Source organism: Ramularia collo-cygni (assembly GCF_900074925.1).
Source record: "Ramularia collo-cygni strain URUG2 genome assembly, contig: RCC_scaffold03, whole genome shotgun sequence".
NCBI classification, from domain to species: domain Eukaryota; kingdom Fungi; phylum Ascomycota; class Dothideomycetes; order Mycosphaerellales; family Mycosphaerellaceae; genus Ramularia; species Ramularia collo-cygni.
The window spans coordinates 1,571,271-1,595,633 of NW_019716257.1; the positions used below are offsets into that span (position 1 = coordinate 1,571,271).

General features: G+C 54.1%; 10 protein-coding genes; 4 read left to right on the forward strand and 6 right to left on the reverse strand.

The window, feature by feature from the left end:
• Nucleotides 1-449: 449 nt before the first annotated feature.
• Nucleotides 450-2,285, reverse strand: RCC_02972 (uncharacterized protein; the record flags this gene model as incomplete). XM_023768265.1 has 3 exons in its annotated part: nt 450-1,430; nt 1,516-1,616; nt 1,667-2,285. 3 exons carry the CDS (start codon nt 2,283-2,285, stop codon nt 450-452), a joined length of 1,701 nt encoding a protein of 566 aa, XP_023624033.1.
• Nucleotides 2,286-3,063: 778 nt separating this feature from the next.
• RCC_02973 (probable anthranilate synthase component 2) lies at nt 3,064-5,388 on the reverse strand (the record flags this gene model as incomplete). Its single annotated transcript, XM_023768266.1, has 1 exon — nt 3,064-5,388. One exon carries the CDS (start codon nt 5,386-5,388, stop codon nt 3,064-3,066), a length of 2,325 nt encoding a protein of 774 aa, XP_023624034.1.
• Nucleotides 5,389-5,633: 245 nt separating this feature from the next.
• Nucleotides 5,634-7,838, forward strand: RCC_02974 (related to transcription factor MBP1; the record flags this gene model as incomplete). XM_023768267.1 has 4 exons in its annotated part: nt 5,634-5,669; nt 5,722-5,808; nt 5,859-6,144; nt 6,196-7,838. The coding sequence occupies 4 exons, from the start codon at nt 5,634-5,636 to the stop codon at nt 7,836-7,838; spliced, it is 2,052 nt and encodes a 683-aa protein (XP_023624035.1).
• Nucleotides 7,839-8,484: 646 nt separating this feature from the next.
• On the forward strand, nt 8,485-11,553 carry RCC_02975 (related to serine/threonine kinase ARK1; the record flags this gene model as incomplete). Its single annotated transcript, XM_023768268.1, has 1 exon — nt 8,485-11,553. One exon carries the CDS (start codon nt 8,485-8,487, stop codon nt 11,551-11,553), a length of 3,069 nt encoding a protein of 1,022 aa, XP_023624036.1.
• A 500-nt stretch (nt 11,554-12,053) lies between these two features.
• RCC_02976 lies at nt 12,054-12,670 on the reverse strand (the record flags this gene model as incomplete). Of its 2 annotated transcripts, none has more annotated exons than XM_023768269.1 (3): nt 12,054-12,180; nt 12,244-12,377; nt 12,575-12,670. In XM_023768269.1, 3 exons carry the CDS (start codon nt 12,668-12,670, stop codon nt 12,054-12,056), a joined length of 357 nt encoding a protein of 118 aa, XP_023624037.1. The 2 variants fall into 2 exon arrangements, with proteins under 2 accessions (XP_023624037.1, XP_023624038.1); XM_023768270.1 differs by having other exon boundaries at nt 12,458-12,670.
• An 874-nt stretch (nt 12,671-13,544) lies between these two features.
• RCC_02978 (uncharacterized protein) lies at nt 13,545-15,570 on the forward strand (the record flags this gene model as incomplete). XM_023768271.1 has 5 exons in its annotated part: nt 13,545-13,569; nt 13,806-14,050; nt 14,234-14,270; nt 14,328-14,726; nt 14,777-15,570. The coding sequence occupies 5 exons, from the start codon at nt 13,545-13,547 to the stop codon at nt 15,568-15,570; spliced, it is 1,500 nt and encodes a 499-aa protein (XP_023624039.1).
• A 462-nt stretch (nt 15,571-16,032) lies between these two features.
• RCC_02979 (related to RNA polymerase III subunit C11) lies at nt 16,033-16,526 on the reverse strand (the record flags this gene model as incomplete). XM_023768272.1 has 3 exons in its annotated part: nt 16,033-16,163; nt 16,231-16,455; nt 16,517-16,526. 3 exons carry the CDS (start codon nt 16,524-16,526, stop codon nt 16,033-16,035), a joined length of 366 nt encoding a protein of 121 aa, XP_023624040.1.
• Nucleotides 16,527-16,922: 396 nt separating this feature from the next.
• Nucleotides 16,923-17,535, forward strand: RCC_02980 (uncharacterized protein; the record flags this gene model as incomplete). XM_023768273.1 has 2 exons in its annotated part: nt 16,923-17,273; nt 17,374-17,535. 2 exons carry the CDS (start codon nt 16,923-16,925, stop codon nt 17,533-17,535), a joined length of 513 nt encoding a protein of 170 aa, XP_023624041.1.
• A 533-nt stretch (nt 17,536-18,068) lies between these two features.
• Nucleotides 18,069-19,568, reverse strand: RCC_02981 (uncharacterized protein; the record flags this gene model as incomplete). Its single annotated transcript, XM_023768274.1, has 1 exon — nt 18,069-19,568. One exon carries the CDS (start codon nt 19,566-19,568, stop codon nt 18,069-18,071), a length of 1,500 nt encoding a protein of 499 aa, XP_023624042.1.
• Nucleotides 19,569-21,443: 1,875 nt separating this feature from the next.
• Nucleotides 21,444-23,960, reverse strand: RCC_02982 (uncharacterized protein; the record flags this gene model as incomplete). The annotated part of the gene is made up of 1 exon (XM_023768275.1): nt 21,444-23,960. One exon carries the CDS (start codon nt 23,958-23,960, stop codon nt 21,444-21,446), a length of 2,517 nt encoding a protein of 838 aa, XP_023624043.1.
• Nucleotides 23,961-24,363: the final 403 nt, after the last annotated feature.

The window sequence follows — 24,363 nt, forward strand, 5'->3', positions numbered from 1 at the left end:
ATTCCTTCGGAGAAGACTTCGTCGGATCTCACAAAGGCATGAAAATTGGGAATGGGTCAGTCGATTCGTTTTCAATTTGACTTGATATGCTACAAAGCTAAAATCGTAGCCTTCCTTGCTCCGATCTCATTGTACTTGAGGTTTAAAGGAGCCATCAACCAAGAAGCTTTCGCGGGTACAAATTGCCCTAAGTTTTCGCATTTCTGATGGTATTCCGGCATTTGCTGCTTTCGCCCTTTTGGAAGAAAGCTGCAGCCGTCCGCTCGAGCTTGTAGAGCACAATCGAAATCAATTCTTCTTGAGGCGTGAAGCCAGCAGCTCACAAGAGTTCCATGTCCAAATTGACAGGCGTATTGCTGCTTCCATCCTCGACCCGAGTTTCTGGCTTGGAACCATCGACTCCCTTCTCCGCATCATCGATGATGGTGATTGCTTCAGATTTACGGTTGTCAAGACCCTCCAGCTGCACCATTTCCACCGGCCTGAGTCTGCTCATCCTCCAGGAGCCAGGCCAATGCAGACTCCGCGAGCTGAGTCTGACCGAAAGCTTGGGTCTGCGCCACATATGGTGGCTGACTTGGAATCTGCGATGATCCGACGGCCAGCTCGGAGAATCCAGTTGACTGCGTGAGACCAAGCTCGTCGTCAAACTCGTAGGTCTGCTGGTAAGATTGTGTTCCAACTTGCTGGGTGGAGACATCGTCCCGCTCAGCAGGAGTGCTTCCTGCGCCGTAGATGGTGTTGAGAGGTGTGACCGTATCATTGTTGCTCGTTGGAGCGAATGCGGCCTTAGGGTTCGTGTCTTCGTCTTCGTCATCGTCATCGTCCTCCACCACGATAGCATCGTCTTTTCTACCGCCCATCGCAAAAGGGTATGCGAAAGGTGAACCGTTCAGCTGGTCGTCGGGAGGGAAGCCCGACTCCTTTGCTGAAGAAGACATGAACTCAATGAATCCTGGAGAGACATTTCCCGGACCCTCGCCGCCGCTCATCTTCCTCTCGTCATCGTCCTCCACGCTCAAGGGTCGAGATTCCTTCTCAGCCTCCAAAGATTGCACCAGTGCATCCTTCTTGTCGGCATCCATAGACTTCACCAGTGCATCCATGGCCTCAGTCTGGGCGAGCGGAAGTTCGCCGAGTGGACCATAGGTCGGCGGGTAGTATTCGAATGGAAGCTCGTCGAACGGAATCTCCGCTCCCTCGTCCCGCTTAGCCTTAGCTTTAGCTTCACGCTGCTGAACCTCCAGAAGTCGGTCGTCCCATTCAACCTTCGTGTACTGCTTGAAGGTCTTCTTGAAGGCCCGGAAAGCGGTGGGGAAGTTGCTGCCGATGGCTGCGATGATATTGTTGCGTGGAAGGGTGGCCGTGCCAACGAAACCGCAGTGGAAAGCGTAGGAGCTTGGCACGGTGTTTGACTCATAGATCTGTAACTGAGATGTAAGTGTTAGTCTCCTGGAAACCAGGAGAGAAATCAATTCATATCTATAATCGCAAAAGACAGGAGATGAAACGTACTGTGAGGACGCAACGCTGGTTGACATTGTTGATGATGTCGACCTTGGTTATTGTGACATCAAGTGGGAAGCCTGTGTTGTCAATGAAGATGTGGTGATTGTCTATAAAACATTAGCATGTGGTCCATGGAGGATGAAGGGGGCCACCGCACCAGAAAGGATGTCGTTACGAGCTCTCTTGGCTCCCCGCTTGAAGACTGCCGCCTGCTCGGGGATGCTCATCTTCTTGCGGTGAATGATGAACTGTTGCGCCTCCATCTCGAGTTCATTCTCGCGTTCCTCAGCGTCAACTCTCTTGCGCTTCTCAACCGTTTTCTTCAATCCAGCATTCATGAAACGATCTGTTTCGGTCATCAATGTGGCCAACATGTCTCCCTGGGTATTACCAGGCTCCTTTGGAGAACGACCCGAATTCTTGAGAACGCCGCCGGCCAGTTTCTTCCATCTGTAAAGGCTCTCGCGTCTCTTCACACGATTGTCAAGACATTCTTGCAGCCAGTCGAAGCTGACGATGTGAATCTCTCGGCCCGCTTGCTCGGAGGAGCCCTTGATCTCCGCTTTGAGGATCTCCTGAATGAATGGACCTTGATCCAACCAGGTATCTTCATCCATGACGACGTGAGTGGTTCGCTCAGTAAGCACCTCTTTGAATTCCACATGACCGCCGCCACTCTCGATCCACTTCTTGAGATTTGGCATCGTGTAGTCTCCGCGGAACTTATTTCCCTTGAGGACCACAATGTGGCAATCCTTGAGAGAGCCCGGTGCCATTTTGAAGGATGTGCTGTTCAGCTGGTTTTTGGTTGGTGGTTGATTGGTCAAGGTGAGAAGTCTTCAGTCGAGGTTGATGACCTGATCGAATCGGCAGATGTGACTTGTGAAAGTGATTGACTTCACTGCAGTCTTGCTCGGAAGCGAACTGTCTTTGCTAGTTGTCTTGGGCCCGACCTCCGCGTCAGTGTGCAATGACCCCGCTTGTTTGCTGGTCGGCCAGTCGAGACAGCGCGGTAGATGAGCAGTATCTCGAGAGAGGTTGTGGGCAGTTTGAATGTTTGTTGCAAGTGACGTCGATACTGAGTGATGTCGCGGATTGAATGGTGCTACACCACCGAAGTGACCCTCAGTCTGTCGACTGCAGCTTGGTGCCCAAAGTCAAGGAGAATAAGAAAGCACAGCAGTGGTTGCGGCCTAATGAGGCTACTACCAACGGTATTGGATACTTTAAGTCTTTTGTGGGGCTTGTCGAAAAGTGTGGATGTTGGGGGTAAGAGAGTGCAAGACATGTGGTAGAGGTAGAGGTAGGAGGTAGAAGATGGAGGTAGATATTTGAGCAGCCATTTGCAGTATGCAAACGGCGACGCACTTCACTCTCCGAACATCATTTCACGTGAGAAAAGGTCGCGGCAGCCTGAAATCAGACTAAAGTATTCCTCAAATTGACGGTGAATCGACTGGGAGTTGCCAAGACTAGCATGTGACATTAGCCAAAGATCCTCAGGATGTAAAGTCAGCAGCCGTTTTCGACTTTTCTTGTTCTCATTTAATACCATCAAAGCTCTATGCCTTTGGCTGCTTGAACGAAATCACGAATTTTCTGCAAGTCTTGCTCTCCTTCTACTTCCACGCCACTGCTGACATCAACCCCTGCGAGCTGAGCCTTGTTATCACCCAGCGCATTGACTGCCTGTGAAACGTTCTCCGGGCTGAGACCTCCCGCAAGGACGACGCGAAGACCGTCATCTGCCTGCAGAAGGCTCTTGACGCTCGCGACATCAAGTTGTTTGCCACTACCTGAGCCCGAATCAAGCAAGGGCATGGAATGCAAGCCTCGTGTCGCAAGTCCTGCGTGGTCGGGCTTGAATGAGCGTATCACAGGTACGGGGATCAACGTGGCCCACTCCAGTGGCTCAGAACCATGAAGCTGAACAATGTCAAGACTCAATGTCCTCTGCTGCTCCAGCACGTATTCCAGTGGCTGATCAAGGAACACTCCCACAAGCAATGCACGCTTCGGATGTTGGATATGGTGCGCTGCTGTGTGCGCAAAGTAGCTTGAAGCTTTGCCACTTGCCACTGCAGATGCGTCGGTCGCAGGCTCTGTCTTCTTTGAGCTGCTGCGTACAACTTCTCCGATTTGAAGAGCTGTCTCGGTGGTAACACATCTCTTCCTACCCTCGACGAGAATGATTCCAATCAGATCGGCGCCACTCTCTATCGCTGCTTTGGCGGCCTCTGCACTTCTTGTGCCACAGATCTTGACAAGCAGCTTCTTTTGTGGCTTAGCCTTGATGGCCTCTTCACTACCACCCAGGAGCTCTGTAATGAACTTGGTCGTGTCCTGTGCACGCATCAAAGCTTCACCAACAAGCACAGCACCGACGCCATTCTGTTGGTACGGCAGAACGTCCTTTGGTCCAGCGATACCACTGAGTGCGCAGAGGACTGTCCCCTTTGGAACAATGCTCATTAGTCTGGTGGTCGTCTCCATGTCCACCTCAAAGCTCGTCWGGTTACGGTTGTTGACACCAATGACCTTGGATCCCAGCTTCACGGCAATCTCCATTTCTTCCACATTGTTGACCTCGACCAATGGTTCCATACCAAGGGACTGCGAGTACTTGTATAGTCTTGTTAAGGTTTCGAGATCAAGCATCTTGACGATCAGCAGGACGGTATCCGCACCAGAGAGTCTAGCCTCTAGAATCTGGTACTCTTCAAACACAAATTCTTTGCGTAGCAAAGCCGGTCGATTTGGCATACCGTCCAATGCTTGGCGTACGCTCCTTAGATCTTCGATGCTTCCTTTGAACCACTCGGGTTCTGTGAGAACGGAGATGACACTTGCTCCGGCCATGGCATAGGTTCGTGCCTGCGCGGGTGCACACGTTGATAATGAGATGACTCCTTTTGAAGGCGAAGCTCGCTTGATTTCAGCCATGAGCGAAAGCTTGAAGGGTGTTTGCCTGAGCCGATCAGGAAAGGAAATGAGCGCAGGCGACAAATCAAGATCAAAGGCAGCCTGAAGATCCTCCGGCCGCTGCGAAGGAACCTGTTTCTGCGCCGCGACTGCAAGTTTGCGATGCGCGTAGATACGCTCGAGAATGTTGCCTTTCTTCTCGCCATTAGTGGCGACCGCGCTGCTGTTTGCAGGAGCGCCATTTGCCGCTGCCGGCGCGGCCTGCTTCTGCAACCGGGAGTTCTCCTCCCAAGTACCACCTTGCATGTGTAGGAAGTTTTTAATCATCACTCTGCCCTCCGCAGTCAAGATGCTCTCAGGATGAAACTGTACACCTTCAACCAGAAGCTCCTTGTGCCGCACGCCCATGATGACACCCTTACCACCATCAGGGCCCGAAGCAATCCAAGACGAAATTTCCAGGCAATCGGGTAACGTAGGGTGAGTTCCTGCGAGGGAGTGGTATCTCGTCACAGGAAGATCTTGTATGAGTCCTGCGTATACACCCTTGCCATCGTGGCGCAGTGGCGAGGTCTTGCCATGAAGAATCTCCCCAGTTCGATCGACGGTGCCCCCAAATACGGAATAGATACATTGCTCGCCCATGCAGACGCCCAAAACAGGAATCTTACCGCTGAAGTGCTCAATGGCAGCTTTGCTGACGCCAGAGTCAGTCTCTGGATGGCCTGGGCCTGGGCTTATGACAAGTTGAGTCGGTCTGGATTCAATGAGCTTCTCAAGAGTGATCTCGTCATTCCGGAACACGGTCACTTTGGCTCCCTCGAGAACAAGGTATTGGTAGACATTCCAGGTGAAAGAGTCATAGTTGTCGATCAGCACCAGATTTGACGCTGYGGGTATGGGAGCCGCAGGGGACGGCTGCTGAGGTGAGTGGTCGACGAGACCATTTCCAGACATATTGATTGCCTTGGGACACCGAGAGTTGGGAGATGGGGGAGAATTCAGAGCTGTGAACCGTTGCTGCCCGAAGGTTGGTGGAGGTGGAGGAACACGGAAAAGTCTCGCTAGTACTAATCCCGGCAAGATCTCGTCGATCATCGCGGCGCGGGCTGTCGCGTCAAACCGCGCACCTCACTTCTTCTCCGTTCGACATCGCAACTCAAGATTTCATTTTATCGCCGCCAGCGCCGTCATTCTCCATGATGGGCGACAAGATCTACAGCGCGACATATAGTAATGTCCGTACTCCCTTTGCGACCTCTCGGTGTGCATCGCTGACAGTCCTTGCAGGTCCCGGTGTATGAGTGCAATGTGGAGGGCAACCATGTGATGCGCAGGAGGTCCGACGACTGGATAAATGCGACTCACATATTGAAGGTAAGTTGGAATCTATCTCTCAAACTATTTGTACTTACTGTGTCGCATAGGTTGCCCAATATGACAAGCCCGCACGCACCCGAATATTGGAGCGTGAAGTCCAGAAAGGTGTGCACGAGAAGGTGCAAGGCGGTTATGGCAAATATCAAGGCACCTGGATCCCACTGCCTGATGGTCGTGCTCTGGCGGAGAAGAATGGCGTGTTGGCAAAACTCCAAGCCATGTTCGATTATGTTCCTGGCGACAGAAGCCCACCGCCAGCGCCCAAGCACGCGACAGCCGCTTCATCCAAGCCCCGCCAGCCTCGTGCGCCTGCGCAGGCTCGCCGTCAACCTGGTAAGAAAGCCGCTAATCAATCAGCTGCCAATGGGACTAAGACGCGCGCAGTCTACGCACACGCACCGGAGTACGACAATGTCGATACAAGCATGATTGATGCCGATACGCCTGATAATGTCACGATCGCGTCCGAATCAGCCTTTGACGAATTCGAAAACCAGGATGCGCACTACACCGGATCTCGCAAGCGGCGCCGCATCGAAGAAACCATGTCGCACGCCGACAAGGAACACCAGATGTGGGCCGACGAATTACTCGACTACTTCATGCTACAGGACAGCCCTCACGATTCTCTTCCTTCTGCGCCGCATCCGCCTGCAACGGCAGATCTGAACAGACCTATTGATGACAAAGGTCACACAGCGTTGCACTGGGCAGCCGCCATGGGCGATATCGAAGTTGTCAAGGACCTCATCAGGCGCGGCGCTAGCATTGATGTGCAGGCCAAGAACGGCGAGACGCCACTCATGCGAGCAGTGGTGTTCACTAACAATTTCGACCGTCAGAACATGCAGAAGCTGGCAGGACTTCTCATTCGGACCGTGCAGATGCAAGAATGGTTTGGCAGTACTGTTTTCCATCATATTGCCAACACAACCGAGCGGAAAAGCAAATATCAATGTGCCCGATATTACCTCGACTGCATTTTGGATCAAATGTCTGCAGTGCTGGGACCGGACGGCATCGAGCGCGTGCTCAACACACAGGATCACAGTGGCGACACCGCGATCACAATCGCTGCGCGCAACGGAGCAAGGAAGTGCGTACGGAGCCTGATTGGCAGAAATGCTGCAGTCGACATTCAGAACATGGTTGGCGAGACCGCAGATCAATTGATTGTACAACTGAATCATCGTCGACAAGAACGCTCACAGATGAGCAACCGGCAAATGTCATCTTCGCCGTACCAAAATGATGGCAGCCTTGGTCTCGTTGCTGGGGGAGGCGCGGTGCAGCCGCACCACGGCGGAGCCAGCGGCGGCCTACCAATTGATCCCATGCTATCTCAGTCGCACAATGGCGAGCCGCAGATTCTGGATGGTGTCTCTGCCGTTGGCCACCGATCCGAAGCTGCAGTTGCGCTGATGTCATCAATTACGCCTGTCCTGTTGAACAAGGCGAAGGATTTGGCAAACAGTATCGATGCAGAAATCGCTGAGAAGGACGCCGAACTCGCAGAAGCGGAGCGSGTTGCTGCCATGCGCCGCCAGGAGATTGACCTGTTAAAACGCCAGGCGGAGGAGCTGCGTTTGAAGGAAATTGAGCAGAGCGTGGTCGGCGAGGCTGGTGATGATGAGCTTTTGGCAGAGCTGGAGCAGTTGATGGCCGAGTGTGAAGGCTTGACGGAGGACGAACAAGACCACGCATTGACAGAGTTGTTAAGCCAAGAGGAGCAAGCGCTGCAGGTATCATCACCGAACGACCTTGATCTGGACGACACGGAGGATGCAGAAACAGCCAACCAGAAAATGATCATGGTTCGAGAGCTTCGCGATTTGGTGCAGCAGCGCAAGAACTTGTTCCGGACGATTGTGCAGCATCTTTCGGTCGCAGGCGTGGGAGATAAGCAGAGCGAGTACAAACGCCTCATCACCGGCGCGCTGGGAGTGCGAGAAGAAGACGTCGAAGCGATGCTGCCCGAGATTGTCGCAGAACTGGACGATTGGCAGCTGGAGCACGCGAGTTCGTAGAACGATCGCGCGGGTGCCTATCCAGTGAGGCCGCTGTCGAGGGTATCTTGGCGGTAACGAATGAGCATCGCTAAGAAGATGGATGCGATGTGCACATAATCCTCACCGTGTACATATTAACGCATTGAGTTTTACGATCATATACCTACGTAGCGAGACGACTGTGGGAGATTATCACAGAGGTCACTCGACTTGGGATAAGCACTGTGCTCAAATTATCTTCCCGTGAAATGTGCCAGTACCATGTGTAACGTGCAGCGTGTAATACCTGGGCGTACTGGTGAGGTAGGTTTGAGTCTAAAATCGGAGTCGGAGGAGAGTGAAGCAACCAGGGTCCGAAGCCAGACTAGACTAAACACGGGCACTTAATGAGCCATCCATGGACATCTTAGCATCGTAAGCCCATTGAAGTGAACAGATACGCTGCACTGACACCTGCTTAGGCAGCGAGATTGCAAATGTATTGAACCACATTGCATATTCCTCCCATTCCGCAAACGCTTCCCGTTGCCTCATGCCGTGAGCTCGGAAGTGGGTGCAGCAATAATCGCCTCGACCGACTCGAATCCGACTTCTACGTTCGCACTGGTTTCTGCTTCCTCCCCGACACCACTCCCGTTGACGCGACAGCTTGCTGGACGAGACAATGTCGAGCCAACCGCCAGGGACTTTCTTGCCAAACACCAAAGTTACAGTGGGCAGCCACAAGGTGTACATTGAGAAGTACCTGTCCGAGGGGGGCTTCGCCCACGTCTACGTCGTTCGAGTCCCACGGGAGCACGGCAAGCATGAGATTGCGGTGCTCAAGCRGGTTGCCGTGCCCGATAAGGAGCACCTGTCCAACATGCGGACGGAGGTGGAAACGATGAAGAAGTTGAAGGGCCACACACGCATCGTGACATACTACGACAGCCATGCCAACCAGCTGAAAGGCGGCGGATACGAGGTCTTCCTTCTCATGGAGTACTGCAGCGGTGGCGGTCTGATTGATTTCATGAACACCCGACTGCAGCACCGTTTGACGGAGCCGGAGATTCTCAAGATATTTGGCGATGTGGCCGAAGGGGTAGCCTGCATGCACTATCTTAAACCTCCCCTCCTTCACCGAGATCTTAAGGTCGAGAATGTTCTGATCTCCAAAGCTCCGGGCAGCGGCACTCCAATATACAAGCTGTGCGATTTTGGCAGCACGGCAGCCCCGAGGCCGGCGGCGAAGACGGCGGAAGAGGGCAGACTTATCGAAGAGGATGTGCAGAAACATACGACTATGCAGTATCGGAGTCCAGAAATGAWCGATGTCTGGAGGAAGCAGCCAATCGACGAGAAGGCGGACATCTGGGCTCTGGGAGTCCTGCTCTACAAGCTGTGCTACTATACCACGCCTTTTGAGGATGTTGGACAAATKGCCATACTGAATGCGAGCTACAAGTTCCCAGCCTATCCTTCCTTTTCCGATCGGCTGAAGAAGCTCATCGCTTCGATGCTGAAAGAGGACCCTGCCAGACGGCCAACGATCTATCAGGTTATTAAGGAGAGTTGCAGCATGCGCGGTACTGAAGTGCCGATTAAAGATATCTACGCCAACAGGACCCAGTCCGAAGCACGCAGAAACGAGTCCCTGCCTTCGCCCGACGCCCTATCCTCTGCACCGGTTGGAWTGCAGAAGGTGGCGCCTCAAGTACAAGTCCACGCTATTCCAGATGTGGCGCCCATGCGAAGAGGTCGGCCAACCTCAGTACAGCCGGTCAGTGCTCCCAAAGCAACTCCATCTCCTGCAAACGGTGACCCTTTTGCCGCTCTGGATTCCAAGAACTACAGCGTGCGGGCTGGAGCTGTAGACGAGCTCTCTGCGCGTTTTCCGTCACTGGATGATTTCTCAATCGCTGTGGATGGTGGAAAGAAGTTTGCATTTTCAACCTCCCCCAAATCTGAAGCCAGCCCAAAGCCCCAGAGCAACCTTAGCGAGCGCGTCACTCACGCTCTAGCCGATGAGGTCTTCTCGCCACCATCCACCACCTCAAAAGCCGATGCTCCAAGACCGGAAAGGCAGAGTGCGCCCGCAAACCCAGCAATGACCCTGGAACAGCCACTTTCCGTCCGACCAGGCACGAACAACTATCGATCAACAGCTGTAGGTTCCTCGCCACCACCTACCCCAAAGCTTCCTGAGCTCAACAATCGGCCAATCTGGAGAGTGTCTGATCACGCTCGATCTCCCAGTCAGCCACGACCATTAGAGTCTGGTCAAGCTGCCGCATCGTTGTTACATCCGAGCTTGCCCCCAACGCATCGACCTGCTCTGCTCGACATTCATCGCTCAAAATCGCAAACAGCGATGGTTGCAGAGCAGGCTTCGATTTCTTCTCGACCTTCTCTTGACGGACACCGCCCCTCACAAGACGTCGGTGATGAATCCTCCAGCTTTACGAGAACAAAGTCCCTCAACACTCGTTCGCGGCCCTCTAGCATGTATGTCAACTCTGACATGGATTATCTACGTGACCAGGAGCAATTGCGGAGAAGGCCCTCTATCGAACCTCGCCGCAGCAGTAGACAGCCCTCTCAGTCGCCGCCAGAGGAGAGCTCCATCACCGACAACATAGCATATCTGCGCAATTCAGAGGAAAGTGATCGGAAGTTGAGCACAAAAGGCCATCACAAAAAACGGTCGAGTCTCAATACCATTGGTAGGAATATGCTCGGTGGACGCTTCGGCGACGCGTTCAAGCGGTTCGAGGGCAGCCCTAAAAACGAAAGCGTGCTTATCACACCGGAGCCACGCGCGACAGAAGACGAACCCGAAATGCTGTCTCCTATTATTGGCTCTGAGGCGACACGAAGCAGACATTCCGACATGGAGGACGAGACCGAAGAGCTTCCAATAGAGGTTCAGCGGGAGCTGGAACGCCAGCGACTCGGGCAGGAAGAGAAGAGAGTTGCGGAGGCGGCTGCAGACTACCGAGCACGAGTAGCAGCTCAGGGTCCGGGTATGGCGCCTCCACCAAGCAGAGCAAGCACCATTCAGAAGCGGGTGCAGTCTCTGCTTGATGAGGGACGACAATCACCTTCGAAGAAGACGGCCGAAGGCTACGGCCGATACACTAATAGTCCTGCTCCTAGAGAAGGGCCCGACTCGAGACCCGCTTCGCGACCCAACGTAGTCATGCAAAGTGGCGGACCTCCTTTGATAGCCCGTAAGCCCATGGTCGATCCAAGCACCTCCAACAACCCATACCCAAGAACAAGACAACACCAGCAACCCTTCTCGCCACAGCCTATGTCGTCTCCTGACCTACCTCCACAGCCTCCAGCGGCTTCACTGGAACAGAACAACCTGCAAAGGATTGTATCTCGTCCGAGTGCGCCTCCTAAACCCAAAGCTCTTCGGACTGGTGGCGCTGTGCAATGGCCACCTCCACAATCTCCAACCATGATCGAAAGCCCCGCCGCCATAAAGCCGACATCGGGGCTCGCTGCTCTGCTTGCGAAAGATCTTGAAGGTGTCCCCGACTACCCTCCCATGTCTGGTAGTGGTAATCAACGTCAGAACCAAATACCTCAACCTCACCGAACAGCTAGCGCCGTCCCCACAGGCATTGATGAGTTGGAAAGCTTCAGTCAGCGATATCCGAGCTTGAGCGGAATCGAAATGGTAGAGACGGAGATTGAAGGGAGTGGTGGAGATACGAGAATGTTGCGGATGAAGGAGATTTAAATGGATGCCAGGTCTCACGCGACGTTGTATATACATCGATCGATGATTTGGAGATGATTCTGCTATCAACCAGGATACGCACGTTGGATTACGGGGACTTGATGTAGACATCGGATTCAGCGTATTGAGATACGGCAGATGGACCCGTTTGCTGCCGTTCGTGCAAGACAGCAAGTGCGTCTCTCGAGACGTTGCCCTAGTACTCAAACACTCATCGACCCGTACGGTACGCCATCGCTGCGATACCTTTGACGTTTTGGCTGGGTGCCAATTTCGACCCTGTGTTTCAGGGGAATGAAGGGAAACCCACCTCAGTCGCACCTTTGAGCTCGATTCGCACATTCGTCATGTCAACTCCGCTTTCGAAGCTGCTTGCTTGCCAATGTTTGAGGAATGTTGGAAGGTGACCGCGTCAGCTGCTGCGTGCGTGGAGCTTGGCACCCATGAATCCGCCAGACATGGTGACCCGGCAGTAGCAATGTCGCTGGTGATTGATACACTCAAGCGGAGGTGCTGGCGCGAAAGCCTTCCTCAACCATCCTAGACATGACTTCGGGAATCAGAATATCCTTGCGGAAACGCTCTTCCTGCAGTAGTTCGAGGGCCCGTAGTGTCGGACCCGGGTACCTGAAAATAAACACCGTCAGCAGAGCAGGGCAGGGGAGGCGTGTCATAAAGATCCATAAGTACATTAAATGTCGTAGATATTTGGGCTCGCGGAAGTATTGCAGGTACTTGAGGTATGCGATGAACTCCTCGTTGTCGAGTAGCTTTTGCGTGGCGAGATGTTGAAGGTAGAGAGGGTTGGAGAGCATTTGAACGAACTGTTGCCTGTTGTCAGCAGTGAAGAACGCTCCCTCGCGAGCAGCAACGTGCTCCGTTCAACGGGCATGTGAAGTCTAACGTTATGTCTAGCTCCATAGGTGACATGCATCCTTCTACTGGCGACGAGCAACGGTAGCATGTGACAGGCTACCGCCTCACGCCAACGCTCATTATGATCGCCGGGAGGGAGACTCACTTCGAGTTCGAGCTCGAACCTGTCGTGGCCTCCGTAGTAGATGGTGGGTCTCGATGGAGCCGTGCTGTCGGAGAGCCGCTGGTCCTCTTCTTCCATGGTTGAAGGCTCGTACTGTGGGTGATGTGGCGGAAGGATGCCGCGGAAGTCGTCGTTCCAGGTTTGTCCAGACTCGAGGATCTCGAAAGACCCACCCTCGTCGAGACTAATAAGCGTGACTTTACTCCGCAATGCAGTGCACGGATTCGGGCGCCGCAGACGGATAGCCGGGCTCGGGGAAAATAAGGTAGAGAGATGAGGGGTGAAATTTGCTAGGGCACGCGCCCAAAGAATTGACGGACGGCCGCGCAGTCTGCGTTCAAGCACATGCAAAGGTTCGATCAAGGCTAGAAAAGTAGGTACCGTGGGTTCCAAAGATTCCGTGCTGCGAACGAGTTGGGAATGGCCGAGGTCTCAGATGAGCGTAGATGAAAGTCATACCTACACAGGCAGTCGCACAAAGAGTTTGGCCTAGCAATCTTTCCTTTTTTTTTTAGTTACAGATGCCGTTAGACAGGGGTCAGAGGGGTCCTCCAACGCGCATTTCCAGAAGGTGCCCGTGTCGGAACTCAGGCAGCGCGCGAGTCCGTGACGACCTGACCGTGACCTGACTTGCCTCCCGTCTCCATCACATTTTCTCCTCCTCCCCTCGACTTAATACTTGGTGCCAGCCTCCCAGCCAATTCGCCCCAACAATCCACACAGAGCAGGAATATCGAGAGCATACGCAGCTGCGCTGCATTCCGAAACAGCGGCGGGAGGCCTGAAGCACGAGGCGGCGTTCCCATACCTTAGCCGACTCCACCTAGCAGCACCAGCACCACAACATACACAACACACGAACAAGACACTGCTGTGCTGCACCAATCCTCGACCTCGACCCCGACCCCGACGGGCCTCGCGAGATCTCGCTTATCCCATTACCCCGGACACAATGGCCTTCCAGATGGCAGCACCCAGTATGACGACCCTCCAATCCCCATGCCTGCACATGCTCAGGCCACTCCCCATACCTGCACATGCTGCTGAGCACGCGCGACGATGAGGAAGAGATGAGTGCCGTGCCTGTGTGCAATGTAAATGCAAGCGCATCGCAGCCGGGCAGCACCATCCGTCCTCCCTTGTTTCAGATTGGCCCGCCAAGTACTGTTCATGACGACGGATAGCATAGCTAATTCCCCGTCTCCGCCTACAGATCGCCAACCCCCGCCGGCTGGCTTGTCACTGAACCTCTCCTCCAACAACCCTTTTCGCAACCGCGCCGTCTCGCCTTCGCCGCACAGTGCCAGCGCCCTCCACACCGCCTTCCCGCTTCCACCGCAACCACCAGCGCGCCCAATGTCGCGCAACCCCTTCCTCGACGACACCGACTTCCCGTCCGCTCCCGCGCGCAGTGGCAGTGTTGTCAACAACAATCCCGCCGTCCCTGATGACATCTTCGTAGGTATTTTCGATTCGCAGCTCCTCTTCTCGATTTGCCCTGCATATCTGCTGCGCCATCCCTCACTGGTGTGACACGCAGCTGTGATATTTGCCAATCTGCATTCCGTTCCTTTGAAAATTCATATCATGGAGCGGTTTCACAACTTTTGCCAGCTGTTTGCTGACTTTCCTTCCCTACAGAGAGACCTCTCGTTACTTGACAGACCAAACACAAACGGTATGTGGTGTCGAAATGAAGCAAACTTGGCATTTGCGGGACTGATACAATCCACAGAAGCTGTACCACGAGCTTTCAATGGCGCTCAGGTGCGATCAGGGATGCCTCCGCCACCACAACGGCCGCAGAGACCGGATGAACCTCGCGAGCGACAAGTTCGGGGACCGCCACGAGCTCCCGAGCATCCCGCGAATCGTCAATACAGGCCGCGCCGTGCCTCCGAGTCATCCGTGATGGAGAGGGAGCGCAGGCCGCGCGTAGATGCKGACCGCGGTGAGATGCGAGAGCGCACTGAATCATCAGAACGTCGTCGACGTGAGAGGCGAGAAGAGAGACATAGGAGGGAAAAAGAGAAGATCCGGAATGGAGAGAAGAGTTCCAGCTCCCGATCGAAGAAGCCAAGAGGGCTCGACATTATCGACAAACTGGATGTGACCGGGATCTACGGACAAGGACGTAAGTGACGGAGTACATGAGATCTGATGACCACAACTGACCGTGAATAGTTTTCCACCACGACGGCCCCTTTGATGCCTGTAACCCACACCGCAACGCCAAAAAGGACCGACGAGCTCCAATGGAGGCATTCCCAGCAGGATCCGCAAACATGGCGCTTGGAGGCTCTGGTCCAGTGTCCTCGAGATTGGATCTCGACAAATTCCATGGACGAGGCCAAGAAAGCTTCTCAGAGTATGCGGCCACCAGAAAAGTGGATACGACGATCGTAGACCCAACATTGCGCGCACCGCCTGTGCACGGAGAGGAGACCTATGGACTTGGAACTTCGACATTCCTTGATGGCGCACCGGCTAGTAAGACGGCACTGCAGCGTCGTGTATCGGAGGATCCGGCCGCCGAGGGATCGGGATCCGGCCTATCAAGGAAGAAGTCAATCGCCCAGCGCTTTAGGGGCATGTCTGGCTCTCGACCAAACCGCCCGGGCGAAGGCAACAGCCCACCTCACATCAAAGCCGTGAGTGCAGGCGGCCTAGCCCGTGCACGATACAACAAGGAGAACGAGGTCAACCCGTTCGAGAACGACTATGAACCGGCGTTTGAGAAGAAAGGAACGCAGATCCGGATCGCAGAGCAGGAGAGACCGTCTGCGACCAACGGCCGAGGCGAGGGTAGCCCAAAGGCTCCCTTGGGCAGGAGCCGCACATCCGAGTCAGATGTGCCTACCAGAGGCAACACGCGCAGCAGCAATGAAGATGAGCGCTCTGCTCCCGGCGGTGGGTTTTTGAGCCGCATGAAGTCCCTGAAGGGAGGTAATCGACGACCAAGAAACGATGCGAACTAAGCCCGGAATTCCTAAACGGACGCCGGAAATAGCTTCAAGCAGCGTATATTGGGATGGAAAAATTGAGAGGTCGAGATGACTTCGCATATCGGTAGATTGAATTTGAGATTTGGAAACCACGACTGCTGTGCTGAATGCACAAGCTACGGCACTATCAAGTGAAGGCCAGTATAGCGGACCGTGTGCAGGCGCTTGATGGGGTTTAGGCGTAAGCCGGAGCATGGTATCGGGACGGACATTCGTTTCGATGAGCTTTTTTATCTTGTTACATACCCAGAGAAGCAAGCAACTCGACAGCGGGGTGTGTGTGTGGGGGAGGGAGAGAGCGAGAGAGAACATTAATAGGAAATCAGCATTTGCAAACCATTACTCCTGGGGTATCTCCCAAAGCACAACCGAGMTACCGTAAAAGAAAAACCCCGGCTGGAAATCGTGATATGTATCGCACAAGAACAGGCATACTCAGTTCTCGCGCCACTCTCTCGTGCATTTGACGCACTTGTAGAAACTCGTCGACGGCTCATCAGCACTGCGGATCTGGACTTGTCGGAAGTATGCCATGCGGCTATCACATGTCTCTGTTGGACATTTTGCTAAACCATCACGTTAGTCGTGGCAGTCCAAGTAACCATCAAATAGATTGGGGGAAAAAAATCCCACCTTCGGTCTTGTCGACATTCTTCCAGCTCTCAGCTCCACCGAGAATGTCTTCGACAGGTTTGAGCGTCATGGCTTTTCGCTCATAGTACCGTCTGTCCAGGACCATTTGGTACGGGCATGTGCGGCATTCGAAGCGATTTTTGCCCTGGTTGCCTGCGTCTTCGGGACTACAATGCGCGGCGGGCACGGTTGTGATGATGAGCATGTTGCTGCATGAAGGGCAGACTGGGGTGGCATTATATATCAGTGGCATGCAGATGGGTTGTAGAGATGTGGTATCACTTACAGAGGAGCATTGTGTGTGTATGTTTGTGTGGTTGATTTCGATCTGGGAACGATGTCTTGACTCGACGTCGAGAATCGTTGAAGTTGTGTTGGAAGTTCGGGTTGGAGATTCATGGACGGGCATGTGAAAATGCGCGAGGCAAGCCCGAGAGGGAAAAGTCGATGCATGACTCGCGTTTTACTGGTCTGGTTTGGCGTTTGGCGGGGGGCTCCTACACTTCACTTCACTCCTTGGTCTCGCTCTCACTCTCGCGTTTCAAAAGTAAAGGCTGTTCCTCGCTTGGTTTGCATCATAGAAATCGCGCGTTCGTGTCAGCTGTACAATTACACCAACCTACGACATTCAACATCCTCGAGAGCGAATTCCAACAAACGCCCCCGGAAATCCCTCCAAGGCCACCACAATCATGGCGGACGATGAAGGAGCCTCGCCCAAAGAACAACTCATAGAAGCCTGTCGCCGCAACAACACTGCCCTCCTCGGCGAAGTTTTTGCCTCCAAACCACTCAACTCCGATCCCAAAGCCATAGCCGATTTCCTCAACAACACCACCGATGCGCTGGGTTCAGGAGCGCTACATGTAGCAGCCAAACATGGATCCTACGAAGTCCTAGACATGATTCTAGACCAGGAAATGGTTGAGATTGATGGGCCGGAGAAGCGAGACGGCGATACATGTTTACATGTTGCAGTGAGATATTGCAATGGGTTGGACAAGGTGGATTGGGAGCACGGAAGGGCTGTGGTGGATATTCTGGTAGATGCAGGTTGTGATCCGAGGTGAGTTGATATGAAGGCACTAGATGTCAAGGATGGATGGAGCCTTGCTGATTCATACGTGCAGAWTACGAAATCAGGCCAAGATGAAGCCGATCGATTTGGTGGATCCGCGACACACAGAGCTAAGGGCTGCGTTGCAGAAAGCAGAGCTTGAGTTACTGGCTGGCGAGGACGCTTTGGRGGAGGACGACGACGATGATGACGTTGCACGAGATGGCCCTGGTAGCGAGAGCGATTGAGGGTCGTTGAAATGTGTTTGCTCTGATGGAGACATAGCGCGGCGTTAGGATTGAGCAAACCCGACTTGATCAACGCAAATTAGAGCTGGATCCATCTAGATCCTCACGCTGCCGGGTTCACATGAAAAAATCATCACGCGCATTGCACTGTGGCCTCCTTGGTCCTTCTAGCACCGCACGCAAGAACGTAGTACTCACGCAAGAACGTGGTACTCAGCTCACGACATTACAGGCAACGACACGAAATGACAACGAGCAAGGAAGAGGTTGTAAATTTGTATCTGTACAATACATTACTACAAACGCCAGATCGTGTTCCCATCGTGTGCACATCTAAATGTCGTCCCAAAGTGTCCCAAGCTGCAACGTGGCGACAGGTGACTATGCTGCGCCATATCGGTCGTAACTATGGCGCGGCTGAAGAATAGGAGGGTGCCACTACCAAGCCCGTTAAATGAGGYGAATGATCTTGCAGCGGGGTATAAATGTAGCAATTATGTAAACATGCACAGCGCGATGCAGAATAAAGGTTTTCACAGTCGCTCAGAGAACCGACTGTTTCGATTGGGGTCCAGCAAAAATGGTGCATCACTTCGAGTGAGTGCTGGAACAGCCTGTGGTGAAGAAGAGCCCACGCTGCCGCCCGGCGACATGTTGTACGGGCCGCCCGAGTGTAGTCTGGGCGTTCGCTGAGGTCCCGGAGATAGCGTCATCTGTTCGTACGAGTTGCTGGGGAGGGGAAAGCTCCCGCTGGGTGATGGTGGCGAGCCGGAAGCACCATCTCCGCCGTAAAAGCCACTGCTGTCTCGATAGATTGAAGCCGCAGTGTCGTCGTCGCGATCGACAGGAGCATCGGAAGGCGGTCTATCCCCAGCACCTCCTCCGAAAGCAGAGGGGAGCTTGCGACCAGAAACCCGTGTGAATCCGCGTTGCGCCGCCTGATCGCCGCCGCCGGCGCGGCTTTGGTGCCTAAAGAGTGCTGGGACGGCAGCGACTATAGGTGCCAATCCGGCGCGCTCAGCCATTCCAGGGCCGCCATGGGAGGCTGCATTTGGATCGGCTGAACTGCCTGGACCTTGCGGTAGAGCCTGATGCCGTGCCATCGAGTGCCTTCGATACCACCTGACGGCCAACATGGCGATCAACACGATTACGGCTAGCCCGGCGGCCCCGCCAACTACCCCTCCAGCGATAGTCCCTGCCGGCGGAGTGCTGCTGGAGTTGTTGTTGGAATCAGACTCCGTGTCGGTGGGTATGGGCTGCGAAACGATAGGGTATTGGCTCGAGTTATCGCCTGCACCATTGCTACTTGCGATTGTTGATGTGGTTTGCCGTCCTCTACTTGACGATCGGTCAGACAACGGACCGGAAGCTGAGGATGATACAAAGTCGGTTAGACTTGAAGGACTAGATCTTGCCGCTGATCCGGACAGGGTGTTGCCGTTCACGAAGGTCGTGTAAGTGGCAGCAGACTGTGGGAATGTTGTGACATCTCCTTGGGATAGGGTGGCAATCCAAAACAGAGCAGATTCCGTTGGCAACGTAGACTCGACTTCGCTTGAGCTGGATGTTTGGGATGCTGTCGTAGTCGAGTTGCGAGGAAAGCTCGATGTGAGGAATCCCGTAGAGGTCGACACAGAAAGCAGACTTGACGTCGTAGTGTTGATCCCACTGGTACTTGTCACGGGTGGCGCGCTAGTAGTCGTGTCATTCCCTGGGTTGATGCTTGAAACTGAGGACATCTCGCCTGGATAACTTTCGCTCAGCTGAGAGGAGGCATCGCTCGTTGCGAGGAGTCCCGAGACGTCACTGAGAATACCGGAGGCTACCGATGCTGGAACCCCTGTGGCGGCACTGGCAAGGTTCGACAGGTGGAGCGATAGCGACGCGGACAGTAATACGGACAGTGCGGCTCCGCCAGAGCTGATTGCGGCCTCGCTGGTTGCAGCCCCGGCGGTTGTCGCCGCATTGGCCATGGATGAAGAGCTGAATCTTGTGCTAGCCAAGGCAGCTGGAGCGGTGGCTGTAGACATGGCTATATCTTGACGCGGCCGTAGTACTCCGGGACCTCCAATATGTCTCACTGCTGCGCGCGCCAGTTCCGCTTCCGCCAGCGGCTCTACAGCATGGGGAAAGATCTTTGATTCTTGCTCGACTGATGCCCTGAGGTCCTCCCGATGATCTGGTTGCCCGTCTTTCGATATCTTACGTCGCTTGGCCGGAGGACGTTGCATGGCTAGCCCGTCCATTCAGCACCAGGCTCTTTTGCGATCTTGCAACCCAAATGTTATAATCCGGGCCAGCCAGGTTTGGGGAGAGCTCCAAGTGTTGGGTCTTTGATATACGTATCCAGCTAGCAATGTCGAGGTGTTTGATCCTCGTGGTTTGGTAAACGACGTGGCAGCCCGTATGATCAAGACGGCGCTTCGCGCAGCGTAAAGGGCGAACGAGCGGAACGCTTCGCAGAAGCTCGAGCAGGCAGTGTGGAAAGCGAATGTACGCCGGACCAGAGGCCGGACTGAGGCGGCGAGAGCGCGTGTTGTTGGTGGAATGATTTTCAGCGGTGAGTGAGATGCTCCAGGTCCAGCTTGAGCGTAGGCGGCGACGACATGTGTGCGATTGAGGGATACGAGGTGAATTGAGGATCGCGGATGAGGGCCGTTTGGGAAAGCTGGGACGGGAGAGGCCGCAGCCAAAAGATGGCAGAGAGGCGAACTCAATTCCCCGCCGTCTGAATCTGCTCAACCTCGTTTTTGTCGCAGGATGTGCTTGCTATCAATGTCGCTTGGGTGATCACCTTATCACACCAGAATGCAGAAGTCCAGGAAGTCAGCGATGGATGGCTGATGCGCAGACAGAGGAGGGTGGTGTACGCCGACGTGATCGGCCCTGCGAGAAGAAGCGTTGGACGGATCCGCTGGCTCGGCCAACGCTCTGGAAATGGCAGTCGAAACGCGGAAATGAGGGCACAGGGAAGGGGAGCCAGAGAGCGAGGTAGAGACAGAGAGGAGAAGGTTGGATTCGAGGCGGCCAGGCGGACCGGCGATGTGCTGGGTCACTACTTTCCATCCTCCCTGTTACAACGATGCTTCGGGACAGGCCATTTCGTCTGGACAAGGGCCCAAGGTGCCGATATGATGAGGGGGGCTTGCTTCAAGATTCAATATTTCCTTGCATACGGTACCGCCCCTGTCGACGCATCTGGAATTCTGAAGTGGATCTTGACTCGGCCAAGCATGCAGGGGTCTTGTCCTCCAAGGTAAGGTAATGTTAGGTTACCTGGTTACTTGTGACTATCCAGAGTCACACAAAGCGCCACGGCCAGTGTGATACACATGTCACAAATCTGATGTTGAATGTGCAACGGCTGAGGGTCATGTCGTTCGCGCTACAGATAGAACTAAGATTCGCAGGATGGAGCGTTGCATGACATGGCAGAACATTGCGACTCGAGCAACGTGCAGCCAAGGTTACCCGCTCCCCATCGCCATGCTACTGCAGCTTATTATGGAGCATAGCTGCTGCTGCTGCCAGGAACACGACAAGCAACGGCGCACAATTCAGCAGTAGATGGATGTGACACACGTCGACTATGCAAAACGGTTCAATGCCATGCATGCGGAGCTTCGTGCCACCAGGTCGGCATTCATGATCGTAATGCACGGACTTTCCACGTTCAATGCAGAGAAATACATGATCTAAGATTCCCTCTCAGCAGTATTCGCGTGGATGTCGTGCGTCAGATGCTATAATAGCCAAGGACATTGCGACTTACGTGCACTGGGTGGCACACGACATGTGAGCTGTCGCAGCCGAGCTTCCATGACAATCAAGTACTTCTACCGATATTAGATTGAACCAACGGTACCCAAGGCCAGTGAACGCAGAGAACCGATGGTCACTAGATCTCAAATCCACCCCTCTTGCGACCTCTCTTTCTTCTTTTGGTCCCACCAATTCATGCTACGTTCCTTCAAGTTTCCGCTCGCTTTTCTTCGCACTGCTTTGAACTCGAACCGACTTCTATCAAGCTTGTCTCGGAAGCTCATGGCGGTTGCAGAGCGTTCACTCGGTGCATCAATGCTGACTTTGCGGGTTGTTGTGGTGAGTCCAAGTGTCTGTGGTGCAATATCAGTGTGGCTTGAGGAACGCCGGATGAACGGTCGGATGTTCTGGTTCTGTGGCTGGGACGTAGCGCATGACTTTTTGCTGCGAACTGAATCAAGGCTTCCGATCCTCCTCAGCCGATCCCGAATACTCCCAGCATCATGTCCAGCCAAATCAAAGTTGCGAGCATTGCGGTTCGAGGGAGGTGTTCGATAAGACATGGCGCCGAGCATCCCCAGGCTTTCCGTGCTCTTGTTGGTAAAGGCCAGAGCGCCAATACTGACATTGCTGGTTGTCTTTTTGATCGTGATTCCTTGCGAAGATGGGGGTGGATACCTGCGTGGCGATGAGTCCAGAGCGTCACGGAGGACCTCCATATCCACTCGATGCTCTCTTTGCCGGTCCAGGGACTGTTGTCGAGGAGCAGCGAATGCACGCCCTTGGGCGTACGAAGGATGCACGTCCAGCTCAGGCGTACGTGCCGGGGAGGAAAGGGATCGTTGCCGGAGATGTGAGCCTCCCGGTCTTCCAAGTCTTGAACGGCTCGCCTGCCGGTGAGCCCGCTTTTCTTCGATTGCTGCAGCTACTTGAGCCACCGAGTTCGGGACCACATCCAAGGAGTTCATATGAATCAGGATGATTGGCAGCTGTATCGACACCAACTTGGAACTCGACAGTGCTACTGACACGTTGAGAAAGTAACGGACTTCGAAATATTTTCCACAGCGCMCCGTTCCATGGCCTCGGGGCAGTTCGAGCTCGCACGTCCGCGTGTCTGAGGTGTGAGGCTCTACTCCATTCCAGCCACTTGAATTCGGCTTGCAAGCTGATCGTGCAAGTATGCTCTGTTCATTGCTTTCGAATATACGTGCTTGGCCAGCTGATTTCTCCATGGTTGCCGCGGCGGCGTGCTTATAGCACAGGATGTTTCGTTCCAGCGTAAGTTCGAGCTTCTTCACTGGCTTTCTGCACTTGTTCGAAATGTGGACATCGACAAAAATGCTGCTCCCGCTGACCCAGACTTGACGATGAAGACCAGCTGTGACCTTCAAACTCTCGTGGCCTCCGCCGCGTGGAATGTGCATCTCTTCGGCGGCTGTTAATGGACTGGGAAGAGACGTGAGAGCCTTTTCGGGATCGTAAGTTGGRAGTACTGAGACGTCTTGCGACGTCCTTACGCGATAGTGTTTGCCAGCATCCCGTACCAGGGCCGTCACGCAGAGCAGAAATCGAATGCTGGCGTGTCGGGAGTGGAATGGCGGCGGCCCAGTGTCCAGCGGCAGACTTATCATGAAAGGAAGTGCGGAGCAGGACGGTGCCATGGACCAGAATCTGTCGTCTGCGAAGAGTGGGTTTGCAGGCTGTACCATTGTCGAAGGTGGGGGATGACCTCCATCAATGAGCTCAGTCCCAAGAGCAAGAAACGTTGACCTCCGACTCGGTCCCATCTCCTCAAATCCAAGCAGGTCCACGGAGATCGCCCCGATGCTGAGGGAGCGTCGATGCCGAACTCGCTCGTTGTCGTCAACTGTGACCCGAACATATCCCTCGACGCTGCCACCACCGACAAATAGGGGAGCAGAAATTTGAAGTTCAAGCCTGATTCGTGGATGCTTGTATGATGGAAACTCCAGAATATCTGATGGATGAGGGCTCCGAACGTGAGTCTGCGAKGGTATTCGACGCGCCGCGTCCGAGGTGATGGGATCAAGTCGTGCGCCAATCTCTTTGACAGGAGRATTGCTGCTCCCACGATTTGGGATGGAGAATCCATGGCTGAAAGGAGGCGCCAATTCCGCTTTCAACTGTGTACGAATTGAGTGTTTCCGTGAATGAGTTTTAGGTTGTCGATGGCTGTTCGACTGGGAAGATGATCGTTGAGGAACGCTTGATTGTGGTATGCTGTAGAAAGTGGACTGCTCCGGTGTGCTACTGTAGGAGGAGGACCCGTTCTCCTGCGCGTACTGTACGCAGCTGGATGGGAATCGCGCCGCTTGCTGCGACACCTTCATTGGCGCCGCGTGTGTTGTTGGCTCGTTCCGCTGCATAGATCTTGCTCTCGATCGACTCCGGCGAGCGTGGAAACGTGCACTGGGTTGGCGGATCAAGTGGTCCATAAGACTCGGCTCGCTCAATTCGCGAATATCAGAAAGCGGCCGTGAGACCATTGTCGTCCATGGGAGCGGACTACCCGGGAGCTCTTGCGGGACTGGTGGAGGCGGAGGCGGAGGCAGAGGCAGAGGTGGAGGCGGAGGTGGAGGTGGTGGCGGTATATGCAACGGCCTTGAGATCTCATATCGTATGGGTCGCTCATCCATTGCGGGTTTACCACTCGAGTGGCCTTGTTTTTGCGATCGCGCATGGTCAACGCATTAGGTTGGTATGGAAGCGCCCACAAAGCAGGAACAGCAGAATGCAGCGCGTTGAGAGAAGGGTCAGAGAGCAGCAAAGGGATGTAGAAGGAAGGATACATGATGTTTGCCCAACTGCCTTACTGTTGATTTTTGGGCGGCTTCGATTGTGCCTCTGGCATCAATGCTTCGTCCACTTGCTTGATAAATCTCATTCCACTACTCGCCGCAGAAATCAAGTCAGGACGCTGGAAGAACCTCAGTGCTCTTTCGTCTGCTGATCTATGCCCGTGGCAAGGAGAGATGTTTCCTTCTCGGCTTCGTGTGCAACTTCGAGGTAGGTACCTTCCTTCTGCTGGTCCCAAAGATC